General features: G+C 39.9%; 4 protein-coding genes and 3 non-coding genes across 8 annotated transcripts; 3 read left to right on the top strand and 4 right to left on the bottom strand.

Annotated features, from left to right (window-relative positions):
- The first annotated feature begins 2,212 nt into the window (after positions 1 to 2,212).
- LOC112163861 (vicilin-like seed storage protein At2g28490) lies at positions 2,213 to 4,344 on the top strand. Its single transcript, XM_024300125.2, has 4 exons — positions 2,213 to 2,593; positions 2,751 to 2,932; positions 3,060 to 3,140; positions 3,335 to 4,344. The coding sequence occupies exons 1-4, from the start codon at positions 2,257 to 2,259 to the stop codon at positions 4,148 to 4,150; spliced, it is 1,416 nt and encodes a 471-aa protein (XP_024155893.1). The 5' UTR covers positions 2,213 to 2,256; the 3' UTR covers positions 4,151 to 4,344.
- Positions 4,345 to 7,767: 3,423 nt separating this feature from the next.
- Positions 7,768 to 10,789, top strand: LOC112163860 (vicilin-like seed storage protein At2g28490). Its single transcript, XM_024300124.1, has 4 exons — positions 7,768 to 8,116; positions 8,298 to 8,479; positions 8,646 to 8,726; positions 9,692 to 10,789. Exons 1-4 carry the CDS (start codon positions 7,768 to 7,770, stop codon positions 10,787 to 10,789), a joined length of 1,710 nt encoding a protein of 569 aa, XP_024155892.1.
- A 3,111-nt stretch (positions 10,790 to 13,900) lies between these two features.
- On the top strand, positions 13,901 to 16,849 carry LOC112167751 (protein disulfide isomerase-like 5-1). Of its 2 annotated transcripts, none has more exons than XR_002923915.2 (5): positions 13,901 to 14,127; positions 14,504 to 14,562; positions 14,664 to 14,839; positions 16,150 to 16,328; positions 16,509 to 16,849. XR_002923915.2 is itself a non-coding variant. In XM_024304813.2 (5 exons), the coding sequence occupies exons 1-4, from the start codon at positions 14,005 to 14,007 to the stop codon at positions 16,242 to 16,244; spliced, it is 453 nt and encodes a 150-aa protein (XP_024160581.1). In that variant the 5' UTR covers positions 13,903 to 14,004; the 3' UTR covers positions 16,245 to 16,253; positions 16,509 to 16,849. The 2 variants fall into 2 exon arrangements, 1 of the variants encoding a protein (XP_024160581.1); XM_024304813.2 differs by having other exon boundaries at positions 13,903 to 14,127; positions 16,150 to 16,253.
- Positions 16,850 to 17,166: 317 nt separating this feature from the next.
- LOC112167750 (elongation factor 1-alpha) lies at positions 17,167 to 20,237 on the bottom strand. Its single transcript, XM_024304812.2, has 3 exons — positions 20,080 to 20,237; positions 18,469 to 18,949; positions 17,167 to 18,375 (listed from the first exon to the last, which is right to left on the bottom strand). Exons 2-3 carry the CDS (start codon positions 18,928 to 18,930, stop codon positions 17,494 to 17,496), a joined length of 1,344 nt encoding a protein of 447 aa, XP_024160580.1. The 5' UTR covers positions 18,931 to 18,949; positions 20,080 to 20,237; the 3' UTR covers positions 17,167 to 17,493.
- Positions 19,073 to 19,157, bottom strand: LOC112168608. The gene has a single exon (XR_002924367.1). It is a non-coding gene; the product is annotated as a small nucleolar RNA SNORD25 (small nucleolar RNA).
- Positions 19,234 to 19,317, bottom strand: LOC112168607. Its single transcript, XR_002924366.1, has one exon. It is a non-coding gene; the product is annotated as a small nucleolar RNA SNORD25 (small nucleolar RNA).
- Positions 19,381 to 19,466, bottom strand: LOC112168609. Its single transcript, XR_002924368.1, has one exon. It is a non-coding gene; the product is annotated as a small nucleolar RNA SNORD25 (small nucleolar RNA).
- Positions 20,238 to 21,774: the final 1,537 nt, after the last annotated feature.

The raw sequence follows: 21,774 nt of genomic DNA, 5'->3' as shown, positions 1-21,774 counted from the left end.
AGTACATAAGAAATATATTGAATCGATTCTTTTAATGAATATATCCAATTGTAACTTTGAATATGGAATTCAAAGGGATCAAATAGGAAATGATACTCTAAATCATAGAATTATAATAACATATTTTTTTGAATAGAAGTTGATTGTTATTCAATAACCAACAGCCAATAGGTTATAGCTTACAAGGGAAAACCTATCCAAGCTAAAGCAAACTAATTAACATCATTGGGAAGCTCACAATTAATCAAGCCTAAGAATTATGACAAAGCTTCGCCTATAACGGAAAGAAATCATTCAACTAACCCTCTCTTGCTAATTACGCAATTGTGGTACAAAAGAGAAACTAGAGACGTCATAGAACTCATAGAAAATTACTCACCCTCGCACAGGCTTAAACCCTAAATAGAACAGCTAAGCAATAAACAGCTCCTTTCTATTACAGTCGGAGGTTAAATCCACACCTGTATTTTTACCTTCCGCTTTCTTAAACAGGCGACCAGATGAACAACCCCTCTTCTTCTTTGGAGTTGACCCTATTGTAATTTGAACCTCCACCAACTCACCGAGCTAGAATTCCTACGGTATAATTGCCAAACTAGGCTTGAAGATCTTCTTTCTCACACCCAAATCCAACATTGGGCCTCTTTTAGTTGCAAGCCTAGAAGAAGACCCAGCAGAGCCCACAGCCACAATAAAATTGTCACCCAGCCCAAAGGTGTGCAGCCCAATCAAACCTATGGTCAACCCTAATCCAAAATTAGGGTTTCCCGCTGGTTTTTCCGGAGCAGCCACAGCTACATTTGCTGCAACACCCGGCGTCGGTTCATCCACTGCCACCATATCTTCAGCCATCTCCGACATCAAGCCCAGCTCCGTCGATCCCATAGGGAGCATCTCCGGCCCCGCCACAACAGTAATAGAAGCCTGTGGACTGGGCGCCAACTTAAAGCTCGATTCCAAGCCATCTTGGTCCGACCCCCACCAAAGCCACGCCATCCCTTCAAGATCTGTCACAGCCCTCCTGCCCATGGACGAAGAACCCACACCTCTTGTAGATCCTATGGCACTTTTTGTACCTAAACTCCAAAGCCACTGCCACCGCCACCTCCAGCGAAAAGTTGTACGTGCGCCGAGCCCATATCCGACGTCGTACATCATGGATCACCCGGATCCTCTGAATTGGATCCTTCCTCACCATCGCCGCTTGATCGTACCGTACAAACCACCCCAAATAGTTTTCAAGGAGGGTTAGGACTCGTTCATTGCACATAGCAATACGAAGCCCCGTTACTGCTACCCAAACCTCAAGGTAGTGCAACAATACCTCCTCCACAGCACGAACACCATCGTAATCCGCCACCACCAACATCAAATTATTATAAAACCAAGAGCCGCCATTGAGGACATGGGTCTTTGCCTCCTGTTCCTTGAACTGGAAAACGAAAATACCTCCCTCCTCCTGTCAGATCAAAACACGTTCTTTCAGTCTCCCAACACCAGAGATTGTCTCTGAGAATAACGATAGCACCACTTCGGAGATAGCAGACGTCCACAGTGATAAAAGGAAGGGTCATGGATCCGATCGCCACCGCCAATCAAATTCACCACAGCTGCCTCAATCCATGCAGGAATAGCCACCGCTTGCCCCGTCGTCATCGCAACCCAAACTGATCAATTTCTCCGCTAGAGGGAAACCCTAGCAGAGAGAAAAGTCGACTTGTATGTGCAAAATAAGTTGCGTATACAAGGGACTATAATAAAATATACAGTTTACCAACATTTATCAAATTTGAAAAATAATTATTGAATTAGCCACATTATTTTTTATACTGATAATTAAGAATTGTTTTCCCCTAATACAGTGAACAGTGTTCCCCCAATTGTTTTCCTCTGCAAAACACCCTTTGCAATTTGATGAAAACTATTTGAGACATTATTTGCATTTATTTGGTATTTTGATGTCATTTGAAGATGAACTAATTAATTAGTAGTGTATTTCGTGTAATTGTCTGTGCAATAAGGATTAGTTTAGGTTAGACCTAGTTTTTGCAGTAATATCGGTAATAGACAGGCCCTTCTTCCTGAAGAGTATTTCTCTCTAGATCGGTGCTGGAACAATTCTCTGCACACATGGATGCACGACACTTGTCTCACGTTAACTCTTGCTCCCTTCTATTTAAACCCCACACCACATGCCTCCACTTCACACAAACTCATCAGAGTATTACTGAGAAGAACTCAACAAATCAATTCAAAATGGGAAAGAGAGTGATGGTGAGCGTCCTGGTTCTTGCACTTGTGATGTGCTTTGGAGTCATGGCAATGGCTATGAGCTTCGATCACGAAGACGAGGACTGGCGAAGGGATCATAGGGAAGAAGAGTGGGAAGGGCACAGAAGGCATCACCATTGGTTCCTTTTGCAACGATCTAGACTACTGCTGAGAACTGAAGCTGGGGAAATGAGGGTGGTGAGGAGTGTAGGTCAGAGAATGGTTGATAGACATATAAATGTTGGGTTTCTCTCCATGGAACCCAACTCTCTTTTCATCCCTCAGTACCTTGACTCCAGCGTGGTCCTCTTTGTCCACACAGGTATATGTACTGCTCTTTTTGTCTCATCGATCTCATCGATCATCTTCTGATTTTAGTGTTGTTCGTGTTATGGTTACAAGTTATGCATAGATAATCTTATACTTCATTAACTATACTAGGATTTTAATGGTACATTTATTATGATATATTGTTCCAGGGCAAGCAAATGTGGGATTGGTAAGCCAACATGAACTCGGAGAGAGGCAATTGAAGGCTGGGGATTTGTACAGAATCCCAGCTGGTTCAACATTTTACTTGCAAAATGTTGGGGAGGGCCAGAGACTTGAGCTCATTCTCAGCATTGACACATCTGATAGTTTAAGAATGGGTACTTTGGAGGTACCTACACCAATCATTTCTTAATCATAATAAATCTTCTGAATTAATCAGTGTCTAAATAACCTAAATTTTTTTGGTTTTTTTTTTTTTTTTTTGAAACGATTTTTTTGGTTTTTTACCTATGCAGAATTTCTTCATTGGTGGAGGAACCTACCCAAAATCTATCCTTGCTGGGTTCGATTCTCACGTACTCACAAGTGCATTTAACGTAAGCCAATCAATTACTTTGAAAAAATAAATCTTGTACTTGTCTTGGCAATCCTTGATTTCTAATCCTGATGAGTGATGATCATTAGAAATTCAACGGTTATCATGTTATCTAAGTAGGTCTGAGACATATGTACATCAATAATGAATAGACAAACCATCTAAAGATCGAGGATTAAAATGTGTTCATTGCAGGTCTCATCTTCAGAACTAAAACACATTTTGACAAGGCAACAAGAGGGTCCAATTGTATCTCTGAATAATTCTCAATCATCATCAAACCTTTGGACAAAATTCCTAAGCATGAAAGAGCAGGACAGACTACAAGAACTAAAGAAAATGGTCGACTTCCCACAAGAACAAGAGCAAACCCAAACATGGTCATGGAGGAAACTCTTGACCTCTATGTTCGGAACAATCGAAAACGAGAAGAGGAAGCAAAATCATCATGAGCACTCCCAGAAGGCTTACAACCTCTATGCGAGGAGGCCGGATTTCAAGAACAACTATGGATCGAGCTTGTCAGTTGATGAGTCTGATTACTCACCGCTACAAAACTCCGGCATTGGCGTTTACCTTGTCAATCTTAACGCAGGATCGATGTTGGCACCACATGTGAACCCAGCTGCAACAGAATACGGCGTCGTTCTAAGAGGCTCAGGATCACTCCAGATTGTGTTTCCAAACGGAACCTTGGCAATGAAGGCGAAACTAAAACCAGGGAGAGTGTTCTGGGTTCCGAGGTACTTCCCATTTGTCCAGGTGGCATCTAACAACGAGCAACTTCAGATTTTCGGGTTCACTACCTCAAAGCAGCCGAACCACCCACAATTTCTGGCTGGTTCTAGCTCGGTGCTTGAAGCTCTAAGAGGTCCGGAACTTGCAGCTGCTTTTGGTGTGAGTGAGGGAAGGTTGAATCGTTTTGTTAATGCTCAGCGCGAAGCTGTAATCTTACCTTACAATGCGGTGAGGCATCATGAGACACATGGGATCCCCATGGCGGACTGGTGAGCTTTAGGAATGACATGATCATCGCTTTTGATGAAGGACTTGGCGAATAAGATCAATAGCTTTTTGTTTTTCAGGCTAAGAAGCTCTCCGGTGCTGCTACTTTGGGCACCCTCCTAAGAGCAATTTTGTTTAATTAGCCTCACTTTTCTTAGTAAATTTTCTTTTTACATAAAAGTTGTCTCTCGCTTACTCAATTTATTTTGCAATTAAACTGTTTTTCGCTCAACAAGAGAGGAAATTTATTAATTAAGAAAAAATAAAAAATAAAAACACAAGAGGGGGACATAAGAATCAAAACCCTCTTAAGTAAATATTGTAAAAGAGCAAAATAAATGAGCATTAAATTCTTTAAAAGAAACTAATCAAAAAGCTTCAATGTGCAGATCCTATTCCTAAAAAAATAGCAACCCTACAGAGCTAACTTATTGAAATGGTTAATTTTCTTTCCCTTCTCAAAAAAAAAAAAAAAAACTTATTGAAATGGTTTAATTAGTCTGAACAGTTTCCAGCCTCTTTGATTTCTTCTTCCGTGCCTTGGGGCAGAACTTACTATATAAATTTATCATCGTCATTCAAAACTTCATTATCCTTTTCTATATAAGTACAGCCAAACTCAATATCACGCTCAGTTTCACGACTTTGTTGTATGCTATGGGTTTTTTTGAAAGGTATTCATCGTCAACCATATTATGCTAAGATTTCCGAGGAAATAAACTGTTGATGTCATAATTTGGTTCGACAAATACTTTTGACTTTTCAACCCATTCCACGTGGTACGCGTTGAAATGTCAAAGAGTCCACGTAGGACTCTGACCTATCAACGCACTTAAACCTTTCATCGAGAAAGAAAAGATAACCCTAAGATGGAAATAATCATGACTAGTGAGATGCCTCACTTTGGTACTCCAAGTCTTCAACCTTGGATCTCCACCTCTTAAGTCTTGGACGGTCACCATGTCATTGACTCACCATCTTGGATGGTAAGGCAAAAGCATATCACGACCTCACTACTAGAATAGTACAGTCCAAAGGAACCAAGAGTCTCAACCCCCAAGACCAAGAGTTCGACCCCCAAGCTTAGAAGCCTCGACCTCTAAGGATCATGACCACGAGCTCCAAGGCTAAAGCCTCGACCTCCAAGCTCACGCACATGTAATCGTCATGAAGAGACATGGAGCACCAATCAAAGCAAAATCTCACCAACCATGCCACGTGTCAAGTTCCGACATAAGGCATGGCCTAAGAGTAATTCTAGGAAAAGGGAAGCTTGGATAGGCGACACCTGTCTTTGACCCTTCACCAACCATATCGGACCACATGGTGGTGACACCTGTCACCAACTCTGTCAAAGCCATCCCTTGGAGTGTCAGCAAGCAGAAGGTATGGGCTGACACTCAGATTTTAGGGAAGAACCCATACTTTGTCCTTTGCATCTCAACCAAACTAGACCACATCGTGGTGACACCTGTCACGTACCAACTCTGTCAGCCCATCCTGGAGTGTCAGTAGGCAGAGAGTGGGGGGCTGACAGCCCGATTTTATGGGATTGAGCCATGCCTTTCCCTCTTCACGTCAACTCTCTTCTCCTATAAATACCTAGCCTTCACAAGGCTGAGGGAGGGACTTCAACTCTCTCTTCTCTCCTAAAGCTATGCCAAAATGCATAATCTCTTCTCTCTCTTTCTCTATTGACATGTCAACTTCATTCTTATATCAAAATGCTTAAGCATCATTCTTTCTTCTCCAATCTCCATAAATGTTCAAACACACCTATCTAACTTAGGCATCGGAGTGTGTTTGGCCAGCCTTAGGCTGGTCCTCTGATAACCTTCCATCTTTTCACATTTGCAGGTCCTTTCCATGGGGCTCCGCCAACTTGAGGAGTTGGATGCCCAGCGTCAAGTAGAGGATATGGCACGCCCAAGGCAAGACCATCAGTTCCACCCAAGAAAAGAGCTTGGAAGCCCAACATTAGGTGGAGGAAGCCCAACATTAGGTGAAGGAAGTCCGAGACGAGACTATCAGTTTCACCAAACAAGGTAGCTTGGAGGCCCAGGATCAGGTGAAAGAAGCCCGAGGCCATACCTTCAGTCACAAGAGGTGAACGACCAAGGCTAGGCACAGGACTACCAGGGCATACCTTCAGTCACAAGTGGACGACCAGGGCTACTCACGTAGTCAAACTAATCGAAGGAAAAGATAGGCCCACTTGAAGAAAACAACCCCACCACTTTACACTTGGATTTCAACGGAACCTCCGTTGACTCGTTGATGCCGAAATTGGCACCAACATAAACTTAATTTCATCAATCACACTTGTGCCAACAGGCGAAGGATAAATGGACAAAGCACTCAAAGGCTCAACTCCAGCGTCACGTAATGCATTAGCCACAACTTCATCAATAAGAGCAATAAGTGCAGTAGGAACTGTAGGATCAGCAGGAGTAATATGTGCAATACGATTAGCACTAGCAACAGGAGAGTAGAATCAGTAGAACCTTACAAATGATTAAATAGAGCGAAATATATTATCACCAATACAAAATATTATACTATTATAAAAGTCAGCATTTATCATAGATCGGAAGAGGAACAAATTTGACGAGAGCAAAGCACAACCGTACTTTCTCGCTTATAGAAGGAAAAATTGTAGCAGTCATACTACACATCAAAAATGTTGGAGAGAAACAACTCGCAATTGAGGCATTGCTCAGACCTGAAAATTTTAAGGTGTGTAAACTGCAAACTACACTCGACTCATTGGTGATGCGTGCGAAACATAAGGCAATATTAATAAACCTAAAATAAACCTCCAAAGGACAAAGGACGTACGCCATGAACAAGTACCCAGTACCCACCATAGCTTGTTGCAAATGCTAACTAGAAAAGCTTTGCAATAATTCAGCCTGCAATAACAAGTATTCAGTAATGCGAAGGCTACTCCTTTCGGTCCTTTGTATTCTCTAAGAATGAGATAGCCATATTTACAACGAGGACAATTACCCAACAATCACCCAAACGGCCAACTACGGTTGAAGAATAATATACATAATACGATAACAAGATAAGCTTCAAGTATCTACGAATGTTTGTAAGTTTCGAATTTTAGCCGACATTTGAGAAACTCATTATTTTTTAAATTTATCCCTCCATCCAATACTTAAAAAGGGATTGATAATTGAGTTCTTTACTAGCATTTTATAACATAATAGTCTTATCCATTACACCATATTAATCGCCTTCCAAACCACAATCCCAACTTTCACTGCTTCTAAAATAAATCATCCATATGTCTACGTGATAACAAGGCAAAATGGCAACCCGACCAGGAAAAAAAAACGATGAAAAGAAAAACGCTAAATTGTGGAGAAGGGACACATGGAAAGTTGGACTCGTTCACTCCGACATGACTGTCACAGTGTGCTGCTGCTACTTCTTTCTTTCTCCCATGTCTGTCTGAACCAAAACCCGCCACCAGACCTACCAGCTCTGCATGAATCCCACGTGTCTCCCTCACGTCTCCTACAAAATTCCACCGCCACTTCACCCACCTCATTCAGAAATCTCAGACCCCGGACATTCATAGATCAAGAACAGAGAGAGAGAGAGATAGCAAAATGGAAAACAGAGTCATTAGCCTCCTGGTCATTGCGCTCATTATGTGCTATGGATTGTCAACGGCCGTTGGATTTTATCGAGATGAAGACTGGGGGAAGCAGAGAGAAGACCCCGATCAAGAGCAGGAAGAGCAAGAGCAAGAAGCGATGATGGGAGACGAGGATTGGTTCTTGTTGCAGAACTCAAAGCAGGTGGTGAAAACTCGAGCTGGTGAAATGAGAGTGGTGAAAAGCGTAGGTGGGAGGATTGTTGATAAGCCAATGCATATTGGGTTTATTACAATGGAGCCCAAGTCCCTCTTTGTACCTCAGTACATGGACTCCAGCTTGATCCTCTTCGTCCATTCTGGTATGCAAAAACATTTACTCAATCACCCTTTTAAGGGTTGCTTCTGAATTGTACTGTATTTGGGTTTTCTTCACATCAGTCCCGAGAGAAATATTTAATATTGCATGTTGGCTAAGTAGTAGATCCAACATGGGGATTAAAACGCCATCGTTTTGCGGGGTTTGTTTATAATTGCTTGCAGGGGAAGCAAAGGTAGGGCTGATATACAGAGATGAACTGGGAGAGAGGAGATTGAGGGCTGGGGATGTGTACAGAATTCCAGCTGGTTCGCCGTTTTATTTGGTGAATACAGGGGAGGGTCAGAGACTTCACATCATCTGTAGCGTTGATACATCTGAGAGTTTGGGAATGGGTACTTTGCAGGTACATAATGTCTCATTTCATGATGCTCATCACAAATTGATTTTTTTTTTTTTTGAAATTCAATTAATTTTCTTTATTAGGAGTTATTTTAGTCACAATTTTTTATCTGTGTTAAGATTTATTACCGATAAATTTTTGTCCTCATTTTGGTATTTTACAAATGCAGTCTTTCTACATTGGTGGAGGATATAACCCAGCATCTGTACTTGCTGGATTTGACCAGGAAATACTCGAAAGTGCATTCAATGTAAGGCTTCACTTTGTACCACATTTTGTTGATTGTAATGAATCTAATTAATAGTCGAGGTTTTCACTCCTGTCCTGATGGTGACTCGAACCCATGACTTCGTACATAGGTAGTGGGTGCTCTAACCACTGAGTTAACACCACTTCGTCACTAATAGTTGATTTGTTATTCAGCATAGTCACTAGAATATTGTTAGAGAAATGATAGCAACATTCCCTCATCTATCTTTTCTTTCAACCTTCCTCATTTATTGTCTGGCAAGTGTTTTTTTTTTTTTCTTTTTCTTTTTTTTCTTTAAAAAAAAAAAGGATCAAAGGGTTTCACTACTTCTGCCCTCATGGTGACTCGAACCCATGACTTCGTACATAGGTAGTGGGTGCTCTAACCACTGAGCTAACACCACTTCGTCGTCTGCCAAGTGTCTTTTGACTTCACTTAATTTTATAAATTAAATGCTGTGCAAATCAATTTTTGTTTCTTTCAAATTTGCCCATAATTAATGCAATATTTCGTTTATAATTAATGAAAAGATCTTAACCTTTACATTATTCTTTTCCATTCATTTCTCTTCTTCTTTCCCTCTTATCATTTTTTTGTTGCTCTAACCTTTAAATAACGAAGCATATATATAATCGCTCCCAAAATTTGAGCTAAAGTCTTCACATTGTTTTTCTGGAATGGAAAAAAGTTCCTCTTCTAATACTCTTTATTTGTTTAAACCCAATTTTTCAGAAATCTTTAGATCAAATCATTGCTATATATATAGCCGCACCCTTCAAATTATTAGCCAAACCCAATTCTATCATCCTATGCATCTCAATGAAGTGATTGCTAGCTAGTCTGCCTTTATAGATTCCCAAACCCAATGCTATCATCCTATGAGTTGAACTAGTTTCACCAGCGTACCGGCGTAAAATGGAGGATGGTAATTAGGAGATCAATGACACAATGTGTTGCCATTACAGGTTACATCATCAGAACTAAGTGATTTCTTGTCAAGGCAACAAGATGGTCCGATTGTATATGTGACTGATTCACCTCATCCACCAAGCCTTTGGTCAAGATTCCTAGAGCTGAAAGAGCATGACAGACTCCAAAATATGAAGAGAATGGTGGGCTTCACAAAAGAACCTGATCACCAAGAAGAAGACCAATCATTAGCATGGTCATGGAGGAAGCTTCTCAACTCTGTGTTCGGATCAAATGACAAGAGAAGAGACGATCCCGATGCTTACAAGGGAAAAGGAAAATCTCATGATGCTTACAACCTCTTCAAGAGATCTGCAGATTTCAAAAACGACTATGGCTGGAGCAAGGCACTTGACGAATCTGATTACTCGCCACTAAGAGACTCTGGCGTTGGTGTCTTCCTTGTCAACCTTTCTGCAGGGTCAATGATGGCACCACATGTGAACCCAATAGCAACAGAGTATGGGATTGTATTGAGAGGCTCTGGCACAATACAGATTGTATTTCCAAACGGAACCTCGGCAATGAATACTAAAGTTCAAGAAGGAGATGTGTTTTGGGTCCCAAGGTACTTCCCATTCTGTCAAATTGCATCAAGAACTGGTCCTCTTGAGTTCTTTGGATTCACCACCTCGGCACGCAAGAACAGGCCACAGTTCTTGGTTGGTGCTAGCTCTGTTCTTAGGGAGCTCAGAGGACCTGAGCTTGCAGCTGCTTTTGGTGTGAATGAGGATCGGTTGAGTCGAATTGTTCATGCTCAGCGTGAGTCTGTGATCTTGCCTTCGGTGCAAGCAGCTCCTCCTTACAAGGGGGAGGAGAGAGAGCCAACCCCGGAGGAGGAGACAGGGAAGCAAACCCCATACAAGGAGGACGAGAGGAGGCAGGAAGACAGGAGGAGGCGGGAAGACGAGAGGGAGCAATCAGCTGAGGAAGATGAGAGAAGGCAACCCCCATACAAGGAAGATGAGAGGCAGCAGTCGTCACAGGAGAAGCAGAGGAGGCAACCTCCATACGGGGAAGGGGATGTGATGTTTCAGAGGCTCCCAAAGGTGATCAAGAGTTTCGGGAATGAGATGGTTATGGGTTTTGATTGAGAGTGGTGGTGATGGTGGTGAATAAAATGATGCACAGGGTTCTTTGGGTTTTTAAGGCTGTTAGGAGTTTATCTTATGCGTGCAGTTAGCTTTTGTTTTTGGTTTCATTCTATGGTACGTTCTGTTGTGGCTATGTGCATAAGAGTTTCTTGTGAATAAAAAGACAAATTCTAGTTTTAATATCCCTGGTGATCATGAGAATTAAAAGAGCGCTTTGTAACACCTAACCTTGAGTGGGTTGGTTAATTTTTTTTCTTTCCTTTTCTTAACTTCCCTTTACAGCACTTGCTTAATTTTCCTAATGCATGGAGAAGGCCTAATGCTAAAAGGTATAATTGATGAGACAACTATATAAGTTAATCCCAAGAATACGTTAGAACCACTACTCCAAGATAAATTGTATGGTCTGAAGTCTAAACCGAGAAACAAAACTAAGAATCGATAATGGAAACAACAATTGGGAGAAAGAGGAAGGGGCGAACCCATACATTAAAAGCCGAAGAAGAAAATCGTACGCTAAAAAAGAAGATGCAAACAACACTGGGGAGAAAGAGGAAGGAGAGAACACATACATTAGAAGAAGAAGAAGAAGAAGAAGAGAATTGCAGGCAAGCAAAAAAAGAGAAAAGCAAAATAGACGTGAGTTTCTCCAAGAGGCGTAAAGGGTTGTTTGGTAAGGCTGCTCGTTTGTGCAAGGATTTCAATGACACACGAATTGCGGTTCTCGTGGTTTCGAAAGCAAGTAGACCTTATGCTTTTGGACACTCTTCAGTGGATGAAGTTCTCAATGATCTCTACCACATTCAACCAACAACTACTGAATCTGTCGAGGGGCTCAATCTGATGAGGCACCAACACGAGCAAAAATGTTGATGGTTGTGAAGGAAGAGATTGAGAACGAATTGAGGGCCTGTCAAACTGTTGAGGGACTTGCGTCGTTGAGAGAAAAATACTTGAAGCTTGATGAAGATATCAAAAAGAGGTTGAGAAGTTGTTCCTCTGAAGAAATCAGTTTTAAGGGTGGTGTGATTGATCAGAAGTACAATATCGACATCAATAATGTTGGTGATGAGGAATGTTCTTTGGGGTCAAGGCATGAAAGTAACTATAATAATTTTTCAAGGGCTGGTGGTCTAAGATTAGATGGAGACACTGGTGGTGAGGGGTATTGTTCTGGGTTAGGGCATAGGGATTCAACTACTGGATTTAGGGGTGATTCTTTGCTGGCTTCAACTGAAAGTGATTATGGTATTCATAATGATGGGTTAACAATAAGAGACATTGATGGTGATGGATGTTCTTTAAGGTTATGGCATGATGTTGGTGATAATTCTTTGCTAGCTTCAACTAACTATTCTGTTAATGATGGTGGGTTAGGGTTAGGGCGTGAAGTTAGTGGTAATTCTTTGAGGGATTTAACTACTGGCATTAATGGTAATTCTTTGTGTTCAACTACAAGTAATTATGGTGATGATGGGGGTTTAAGATTAAATGGAGATATTAATGGAGACGGTTGTTCTTTAGGGTTATGGCATGAAGTAAGTGATAATTCTTTGAGGGATTCAACTTATACTGACATTAGGGGTAATGTTTTGTTGGCTTCAACTACAAGTAATTATGGTGTTGATGGGGATTTAAGATTAAATGGAGACATTGATGCCGAGGGATGTTCTTTAGGGTTATGGCATGAAGTCAGTGACAATCCTTTGAGGGATTCATCTACTGACATTAGAGGTAATGTTTTGTTGGCTTCAACTACAAGTAATAATGGTGTTGATGGGGATTTCAGATTAAATGGAGACATGGATGCCGAGGGATGTTCTTTAGGGTTCTGGTATGAAGTTAGTGATAATCCTTTGGGGGATTCAACTACTGACACTATTGGTAATGTTCTGTTGGCTTCAACTACAAGTAATGATGGTGGTTTAAGATTGAATGGAGGCATTGATGCTGATGAGGGATTCTCTTTAGGGTTAGGACATGAAGTTTATGGTAATTCTTTGGGGGATTTTAAAATTTCTGGTGACTTTGATGATTCACCTCTAGCTTGGGTTTGTTCTTCTTCCAATGGTGCCTTGGAGACGTTGGAGTCATCATCAGATTTTGTGCAATCCAATACCAACAAGGGATGTTATAGCTACTGATGGAAGGAGACATAGACAGCGGTCCTCACAGTTACCAGGACTCATGTAACTTTTAATTCTAATCGAGGACTATGATCATATATGATCCCTTTCCTTCTTGCATGCATTTCTTTTTCCCCTTGCTTGTTATTAAATTTTTTATGCTGAAGCCATTGGTTTCGTTGTGTTCTTTTTATTTTGAAGGTCAATGATTTATATCTCAAAGTCATTTATTAAATCAACGAATTTGTATAAAAGCTCTTGAATATTAAAAAATCTATCGATAGATTGTGAGTTTTTCTTTATCAGTTCACACGATATAATACTAGCATAGTTTCAATAAATAGTTTTTGAACCAAAAACCCTAATAGAGCTCTTGCCCTCTCCCTCACAATCTCACCGCCTTGTGCAGCCCCCTTCTAATTCCTCTATTTAAATCTAGTCCAGAGGCAAAGTGGCCGGTTTGGATTTTTAACAAACTGTGGATCGCTCTTACACTCTCTCTCTCTCAATTTTGATTTTGCCAACTTTAGAATTCGATAAAATTACAGCCCTTACACTCTCATTCCCAAACTGTTCTTCAGTACAGCCGTCGTGTCACGTGTGTGATGCAGCATGCCAATAAAAAAGCGAGAGATAGATAATTTCAAAATTTCACTCAACACATGCAAGGACAATTTAAGTATAAAATTTTGGAATGAAGAATCACAATCGGCGGGCGCACCACCGCGCCACGGCCAGCCACACCAAAAGCTTTCTCCTCATTCCCAATCGATTTTTAGCAAATTGTGGGCCTCCCGCAGTCATCTAATTTTTTCCAAACCGGCATCAGGCCCAATTTTCTCGGGTGTAAAATTCATCATCAGGCCCGTGAAGCTCTCTGGCTCGTGCCGTCAACAATCTAAACAGACTTTTGACCCAAGTTATAATTTTTTATTAAAAACACAGACTATGTCACGTGCAAGGTACGTGGTTATAATCTAAGGCAAAACTTGGTTTAGGTATTTGGCCATCTGGGCGGAGTTGTGAAATTGGTCCGTCGGAAACTAAATTTTCCCCTGAAATTTGTAATCTTTGGATTTGGAAGAAGCGATGAAAACCCAGTTAGCAGCTTCTCTAATTTTCACGTCCCTTCTTCTTTTCCTTCTCCCAAGCTTAACAATTCATACCAAAGCTGAGGTTATAACCCTAACTGCTGACACCTTCTCCGACAAGGTATACCTTTCAAATTCCTCACTTATTTGAATCCCAAATCGCAGATCCATTCTACTTTTGTAGCCCCAGATTTGTTTCAGTATTTACAACTATCTGGGTTTGATGCAGATTATATTTTAATGGGGTGGGGGGGGGGGGGGGGTGGTTTTACCCCTAACCCAGATCCCATATTATCCCTAGTGTTCTTGTTAATATTAGGTTTTTGCTTTCAGTTTAATTAGTGATCGAGTATTTGTATCAATGGAATGACAACTGTATAGAAAAAATTGGACTGGAAGTCTATAACTTTATGATTATATGGAAGAACAAGGGGTTGTGTTGAGTAGGATTTAAGGTAGTCTTGCTCATTGTTTATGTGCGTATGTGATTTTCCCAGGTGAAGGAGAAAGACACTGCATGGTTTGTCAAGTTCTGTGTACCATGGTGTAAACATTGGTAAGGTTTCCTGTCTTTGCCAAGTCTAGGATTGAGTTCGGACTTATTAAGTTGTTGTTGGTACTAAGTGCGTGTAACTGATATATATAATTGCTTTTCAGTAAGAACTTGGGGTCATTGTGGGAGGATTTTGGGAAGGTAGTGGAAAGCGAAGACGAAATAGAGGTTGGGGAAGTGGATTGCAGTACGAGTAAACCAGTGTGCTCGAAAGTTGATATTCATTCTTATCCTACATTTAAGCTATTCTTTGATGGAGAAGAAGTTGCCAAATATCAAGGTATGATTCTGATTCTGTTACATGGTCATGTCCTACTTGATCTGAATCTTAAACTTAGCCTTATACTACTATGAATCAATACTGCTTTATTATAAGTTAATCAAACTGTGCCCTGCAAGTGTCTATGCATTTCTTCTCAATGGGTTTATCATATGGAATAGGCAAGTCCTTACAATTTGTGAGTCTTGCATGATCCACTTTCCTCTGAAGGGCATGTGTATATATGTCTTCGGAGAAGCATGCTACTAGATCTCATATATATTTATTTATCATCCCGTACATTTATTTGTTGGGGAATCTTTATAATGTCTTCTGGACAACTTGAATGATCAGGTCGTCAGTTATTCTGTAGTTTCATATAATATTACTCTCTTGATAGTTGTGAAATCCTGAGAATATTGTACATCAATATAAGATTGAACTCATTATTAATAAGAAGAATAAGTATACTCATATGGTTAGCTCTAGGCACTGAAAGAGGCAATACATAATGTGCAATTAGTTGCTATTGTAGAAAAAGTATACATGTTTGTAGTTTTATATGTTTTGGGTCTCTTTTCATTTCCGGTTGGAGAGGGGAAGTTGAGTGTACGTTGTGAAGTGGTTTAAGTGCAGACAATTTCAGTTAGTACCTTCAAAAGACTTTATGCTTCATTTAGTATGTTGCTGGTGAAATCATTAATAGAAACTGTTTGCTTGTTGGCATTGGTAAACAAAACACAATGGTTGTCATCTTCACATGATGTGTAAAAATGTCTATGAAGGGAAATAATTTTTGTAGGTGTCTAGTGATAGTTGATGTTTATACCTCAGATTATAGTCAACTAGTCTCGGTAATATCCAAATCTAGTTGAAAAAAAACCATTTTTGTATGACCAATGAGGTGTTAGTAGGAATGGTCAGGCTCATGATTTGCTCCCATGAGGTCTGGGTTTCGAACCCGCCACAGTACTACCTCGCTATTTTCTGAACTTTTGTACCTCCTAAAGATTTTAGGGTTCAGCAGGGACCCAGGTGTCGAGCCTGGGTCTGTGATGCGGGTTTGGGGGATCACTGGGTATAATAAATCATTTTTTATGTGGATAAATTATTATTTTGATGATTTGATCTTTTGTGTCATCATTGCAATGTGTGTGTGTTTGCCAATCAAACCATTCTCCCTTGAAATTTGAATTAGGTATGGAACTAACAGTTTTGTATGCTCTGCATTGGTTGATTAAATCAATTGCAGGCACTTAAGTCAAATTGTTTGAATATTTTTGTCTAGTCTATTATCTCACGTAGTTATTGTTTCTTATGCAAATGATCAGGGCCGAGGGATGTTGAATCACTCAAGAATTTTGTCTTAGACCAGGCTGAAGAAGCAGCAAGAAAGGCACATCTTGGCAGTGATAAAGAGTTGTGATAAGCTGAGGTAGATACCAAATTTCTCTTCATAGAGCTTTCTCAGTTGTACCACAGTATAAGGTCCTTGGAACCCCTTGCAAAGGTGGAGTATGAAATCTACTTTGAAGAAAATTCTCTTCATTCACTTTATACTCTGCCAAAAATACTTGGAGTACACTAATCGATAATTATCCATATAAAATGGTGTATATTCTAATCTGGTTTTTTTGGCTGCGTGGTTATCCATTTGTTTGTAATAACTGGATGTATTTATCTGCTGCAGATGTGGGACTTGTGTCGGAACACATTGACTGGATGCTGGTATATGCTTCTATGGACATCTGCTGATTCTCAGTTTCTCACTAGCTGGCAGAACAGTCTTCTGGTGTGGCGGAAGCTAATTACAACTGATGAATGGAGGAGCAGCTTGTATTCATGAATGGATTTCCACATACAGATATTGTGTTTGTCATTACTCATTAGCTTAGCAAAGGTGTTCGGCCCAGATTTTAATTATTGTAGAATTCAAGGTTGAAAAACAATTGTGAACCAATTATTAGAGGTTCCCCATTTCCAAACGTCAATTTATCATCGTAAGTGAGACATCTTGCTTCTGAAATTAAATGACCTATTTATGCGAAACGTGAGCTGCATAATAACCTTGCCTAATGCAAAATGTGAGATGAAGAATAACCTCAGCCACTAAAGTGCCCAACCATCTAAATTGGCACTGAAACACATATGAAACCTAGTATGGTTCATTTTAGGCGATACAAAATGAAAATCTCCATCACTGATTGCTTTTACCGAACTAGCCTTAAAAACTTCCATGACTCAACAGCAATAGGAGCAAATGGAAGAATCAACCTTCTTAGAGATTGGGGCAATAGGCATAAACGAACTTCTCTTGTTCTGAATATAGATTCAACAAAAAGCTAGAATAAGATCAACAGAACACGATAACTTAAAATGATAGTCATAGATATAAAAGTTACAACATTAAGAAGCTGTTCATCAAGCAACTACACAACTCACCTCAATGTATAACCGAAAAACACTGAAATTTAAAACAAAGAAAGCAACACAGACCGCCAAGCACCCAGAAATACATCTAGATGCTCAACTCCTCCAACCAAGGCTGGAGGACTGCGATGCCAGGTTTCATATGTGTCCACAAAACTTCCAGAATAACACAAAAATATTGAAATGGAAAGTGCAATAAACAAAACTAGCCTAGCTAAGGGTAGGACTGACTTCATTGGCACATCTCACTTCTTCTTAGCAGCAGACTTGGTCACCTTGGCACCAGATGGATCCTTCTTCTCAACACTCTTGATGACTCCAACAGCAACTGTCTGACGCATGTCCCTCACAGCAAAACGACCAAGAGGTGGGTACTCAGAGAAGGTCTCAACAACCATGGGCTTGGTGGGAAGCATCTTAACCATACCAGCATCACCATTCTTCAAGAACTTGGGCTCCTTCTCAATCTCCTTACCAGATCGCCTGTCAATCTTGGTCAAAATCTCACCAAACTTAACAGCAATGTGGGAGGTGTGGCAGTCGAGCACTGGAGCATATCCATTTCCAATCTGGCCAGGATGGTTCATGATGATGACCTGTGAGGTGAAGTTAGCAGCTTCCTTGGCAGGGTCATCCTTGGAGTTGGATGCAACAAAACCACGCTTGAGATCCTTGACAGCAACATTCTTCACATTGAACCCAACATTGTCACCAGGAAGAGCCTCCTGGAGAGCTTCGTGGTGCATCTCCACAGACTTAACTTCAGTAGTCAGTCCAGTGGGGCCAAAAGTCACAACCATACCAGGCTTGATGACACCAGTCTCAACACGCCCCACAGGCACAGTTCCAATGCCACCAATCTTGTACACATCCTGAAGTGGGAGACGGAGGGGCTTGTCTGAGGGCCTCTTGGGCTCATTGATTTGGTCAAGTGCCTCAAGGAGGGTAGGGCCCTTGTACCAGTCGAGGTTGGTGGACCTCTCAATCATGTTGTCACCCTCGAATCCAGAGATGGGAACAAAGGCAATTTTGTCTGGGTTGTACCCAACCTTCTTCAGGTAGGAAGAGACTTCCTTCACGATTTCATCGTACCTTGCCTTTGAGTACTTGGGAGTGGTGGCATCCATCTGCATACATTTGAAAGACAGGAGTTAGAGCTATTCATCAATAACAACAACCACAATGACTGATACCATAAGAATTGAATTAGAAAGGCCCACCTTGTTACAGCAGCAAATCATCTGCTTGACACCAAGAGTGAAAGCAAGCAGAGCGTGCTCACGGGTCTGACCATCCTTGGAGATACCAGCTTCAAAACCACCAGTGGTGGAGTCGATGATGAGGACGGCGCAATCAGCCTGGGAGGTACCAGTAATCATGTTCTTGATGAAATCACGATGTCCGGGAGCATCGATGACAGTGCAGTAGTACTTGGTGGTCTCAAACTTCCACAAGGCAATATCAATGGTGATACCACGCTCACGCTCAGCCTTGAGCTTGTCCAACACCCAGGCATACTTGAATGACCTTTTGTTCATCTCAGCAGCCTCCTTCTCGAACCTCTCGATCACACGCTTGTCAATACCACCAAGCTTGTAGATCAAGTGACCTGTGGTGGTCGACTTGCCAGAGTCGACGTGGCCAATGACCACAATGTTGATATGGAACTTTTCCTTACCCATGATGAATTGTTAGCAAAAACTGCAACAAGAAACCAAAACTTATCAGCATTTATTTCAAACAATACACTAATGAAACCATTGTTTTTCAGCAAAAAATAGAAAACACAGAGGATTGCAATGCAGCAAACAAGACATACTGCTGTAGAACTCAGTCCCTTAGATGTTCAAAAAGATGTGCGATCATATTCGCATATCATTACAGGTCTGTAGAACTCATCATTGTTTCTACTAATAAATACGATAATAAAAACACAGAGCATTGACCAAAAGAAAACCAAAAAAAAAGAAAATACAGCAGTACTGCAGAACTCAGTCCCTTAGATGTTCAAAAAGATGCGATCATATTCGCAAATCATTACAGGTCTGTAAGAACTCATCATTGTTGCTGCAATACGACAAAAGACTGCAGAAAAAACAACACATAGCACAGAAAGATATAATGAAAACTACTGCAATCTCAGTCCCTTAGATGTTCAAAAAGATATACGATCATTTTCGCAAATCATTACAGGTCTGTAGAACTCATCATCGTTGCTACTAACACCTAAAACAACCAACTCCAACCCTCAGATAATTTAAACATCATCAGTCAAAAGATTTTCAAAATCTTAGAAAATATAGCTGCTTCATCGTTACTCAAATAGACAATAAAACCACTCGAGATTAATATAATCAACAAAGCAACACCTATTAATTTGGCTTCAAGGGAACGAGTCACATGGAACTAATCAAATCCACAAACCAGATAATGAAGCACAATCCAAAATTTCCATCTAAATTTTGATATAAAAAAAAAATGCAAACCTCAAAACAGTTTCAAAAACACAGCTCAAAACAGATCTTCCTGCATCATCTACATAAAACCATACAACTTTCCTCATCAGGAAATTCAAACTGTAAATCTCAAAAAAAGTAAAATCAAGCTGACCTAGCAGTAAATCAACTAAAACGAACTAACAATCTTCACAAAAACCACAGATCTAACCACACACAACAACCATACACCAAAAACCAGTTCATCAATTTTCTTCAGTGAAAACCACAGCAAATCACATAGCTCAAAGTCACAAACAGATGCACAATCATACACAGCATATAATCAAGAGCAATAAACGAAAGCTACAAGAGAAAAAGGAAAGAGATCTGGACCTGAGGATGAATAAACTAGAGGAGTTCTCTCTAGCCGACTTGAGGTGAGAGCGAGATAGACAGGGAAGAGAGGAAGAAAAATGTGTGAGGTTTCGGACTTTAAAGAGGAGCGAGTCCTACTTCAGTCGACTAGGGTTTCTTTCTCCACCGTTGGATCTTGGTGCGATTTACTTCAACGGCTGTAAACTTGTCTCCCCCCTGCGGCTGCCCTAATCCTTACACACTTTTAAGGCGTTGTTCTCGCTTGCTAGGCATATTCCCTTTTTCTCCGCTTCAATGTCCATTGTGCCCCTTGCTTCTTTTTTATCTTTTTCGTTAGATTCATTTATTTGGACCAGGCAGTTCATTTTCTCCTATATTTGTGTTACCGTAATTGTTTCACTAATAAGTTGTTTTTTTATGGTAAAAAGTGTGTGAACAATGATGCTCGTGTTCATGTTCAAAGAGAAAAATGATAACTACTCACCAAATTTAGAGGAGAAGTGTAATAGGATGAGAGATATGCGAGCTATTTCCATTTTTATGTGTTATGCGGTAGAAATTGAGTAATAAATATCTAATTTTAATCATAACATGATTCATATAATGCATATAAATTGAAATTTCTAAAGAGTCATGCCTAGCATTGAAAGAATGTTGACAAAAAAAAAATGTATGTGCACATCATGGGTTCATGTACATTAAGATGCAATCATGCAATACTAATACCAATTGCTGAAACTCATACATTTACCAAATCCAAAACTCATTGTAGTACTAAAAAGAAATGTATGTCAACATTATGTGTTCAGTAATAAATTGTCTTTTTTATGGTAAAAGTGTAAAACCAATGATTATGATATTCTTTTTTATAAGTACTCACCAAATTTAGTAGAGAAGTATAATAACTCATGTGTTAATAGATAAATGCAAGCTATTTCCATTTTTATCCATGAGTTCTACTAATGAGTAATAAATATTTAATTTTTACTCATAACTTAAATCACATAAAGCGTATTATTCACACAAAAAAACCACATAATGCGTATATATTGAATTTTCGAAAGAGTAGGATAAATAGGTGACTACCATTCTTCTTGAAAGATTGTCGACTAAAAGGAAATGTGTGTACGTACCAAGCTATATGTTCATGTTCATGGATTACCAAATTCAGAACTAATGTTACTATTTTATGAAGAATAAATATTTATGCATGTATACATTTTTAGCTCATATACCAAAAAAACACTAATATTGGTATGGGTTATTCATTAGCTCAAGTCTAAACATAGCTTCAATAATCATAATAACAAAAGCTAGTAATCAAGATTGATTATTATGAAATTCTTGATCAACCATATTTAAATTTTGAAAGCCCATGTTCCATATTCAATATTACTCCCTTTTTATACGGCAAATTCAACAATAAATTAGATAAAAATTAAATTACGAGCTACTTTTCGAGAGCCACAAATTTCTTGCTCAAAACATGCTCAAAATTATAAAGAGCCACAATTTATTATTCTATTTTCACTATAATGTTTTAATTTAATGATTATAACAAACTTACAACAAATATAATTTTAAATAGGGTTAATTACAGTTTACCCCCCTGAGGTTTGGGGGTGTCATCATTTTACCCCCTCTACTTTTAATTTTGACTTTTTACCCCCTAAACTTTCCAATTTCAATCAGCCGTGTCCAATTTCTCCTATT

This window comes from Rosa chinensis, chromosome 5, assembly GCF_002994745.2.
Source record: "Rosa chinensis cultivar Old Blush chromosome 5, RchiOBHm-V2, whole genome shotgun sequence".
In the NCBI taxonomy this organism is placed as follows: Eukaryota; Viridiplantae; Streptophyta; class Magnoliopsida; order Rosales; family Rosaceae; genus Rosa; species Rosa chinensis.
The sequence above is the reverse complement of the archived record's forward strand: the minus strand, read 5'-3'. Positions and strand labels throughout refer to the sequence as shown.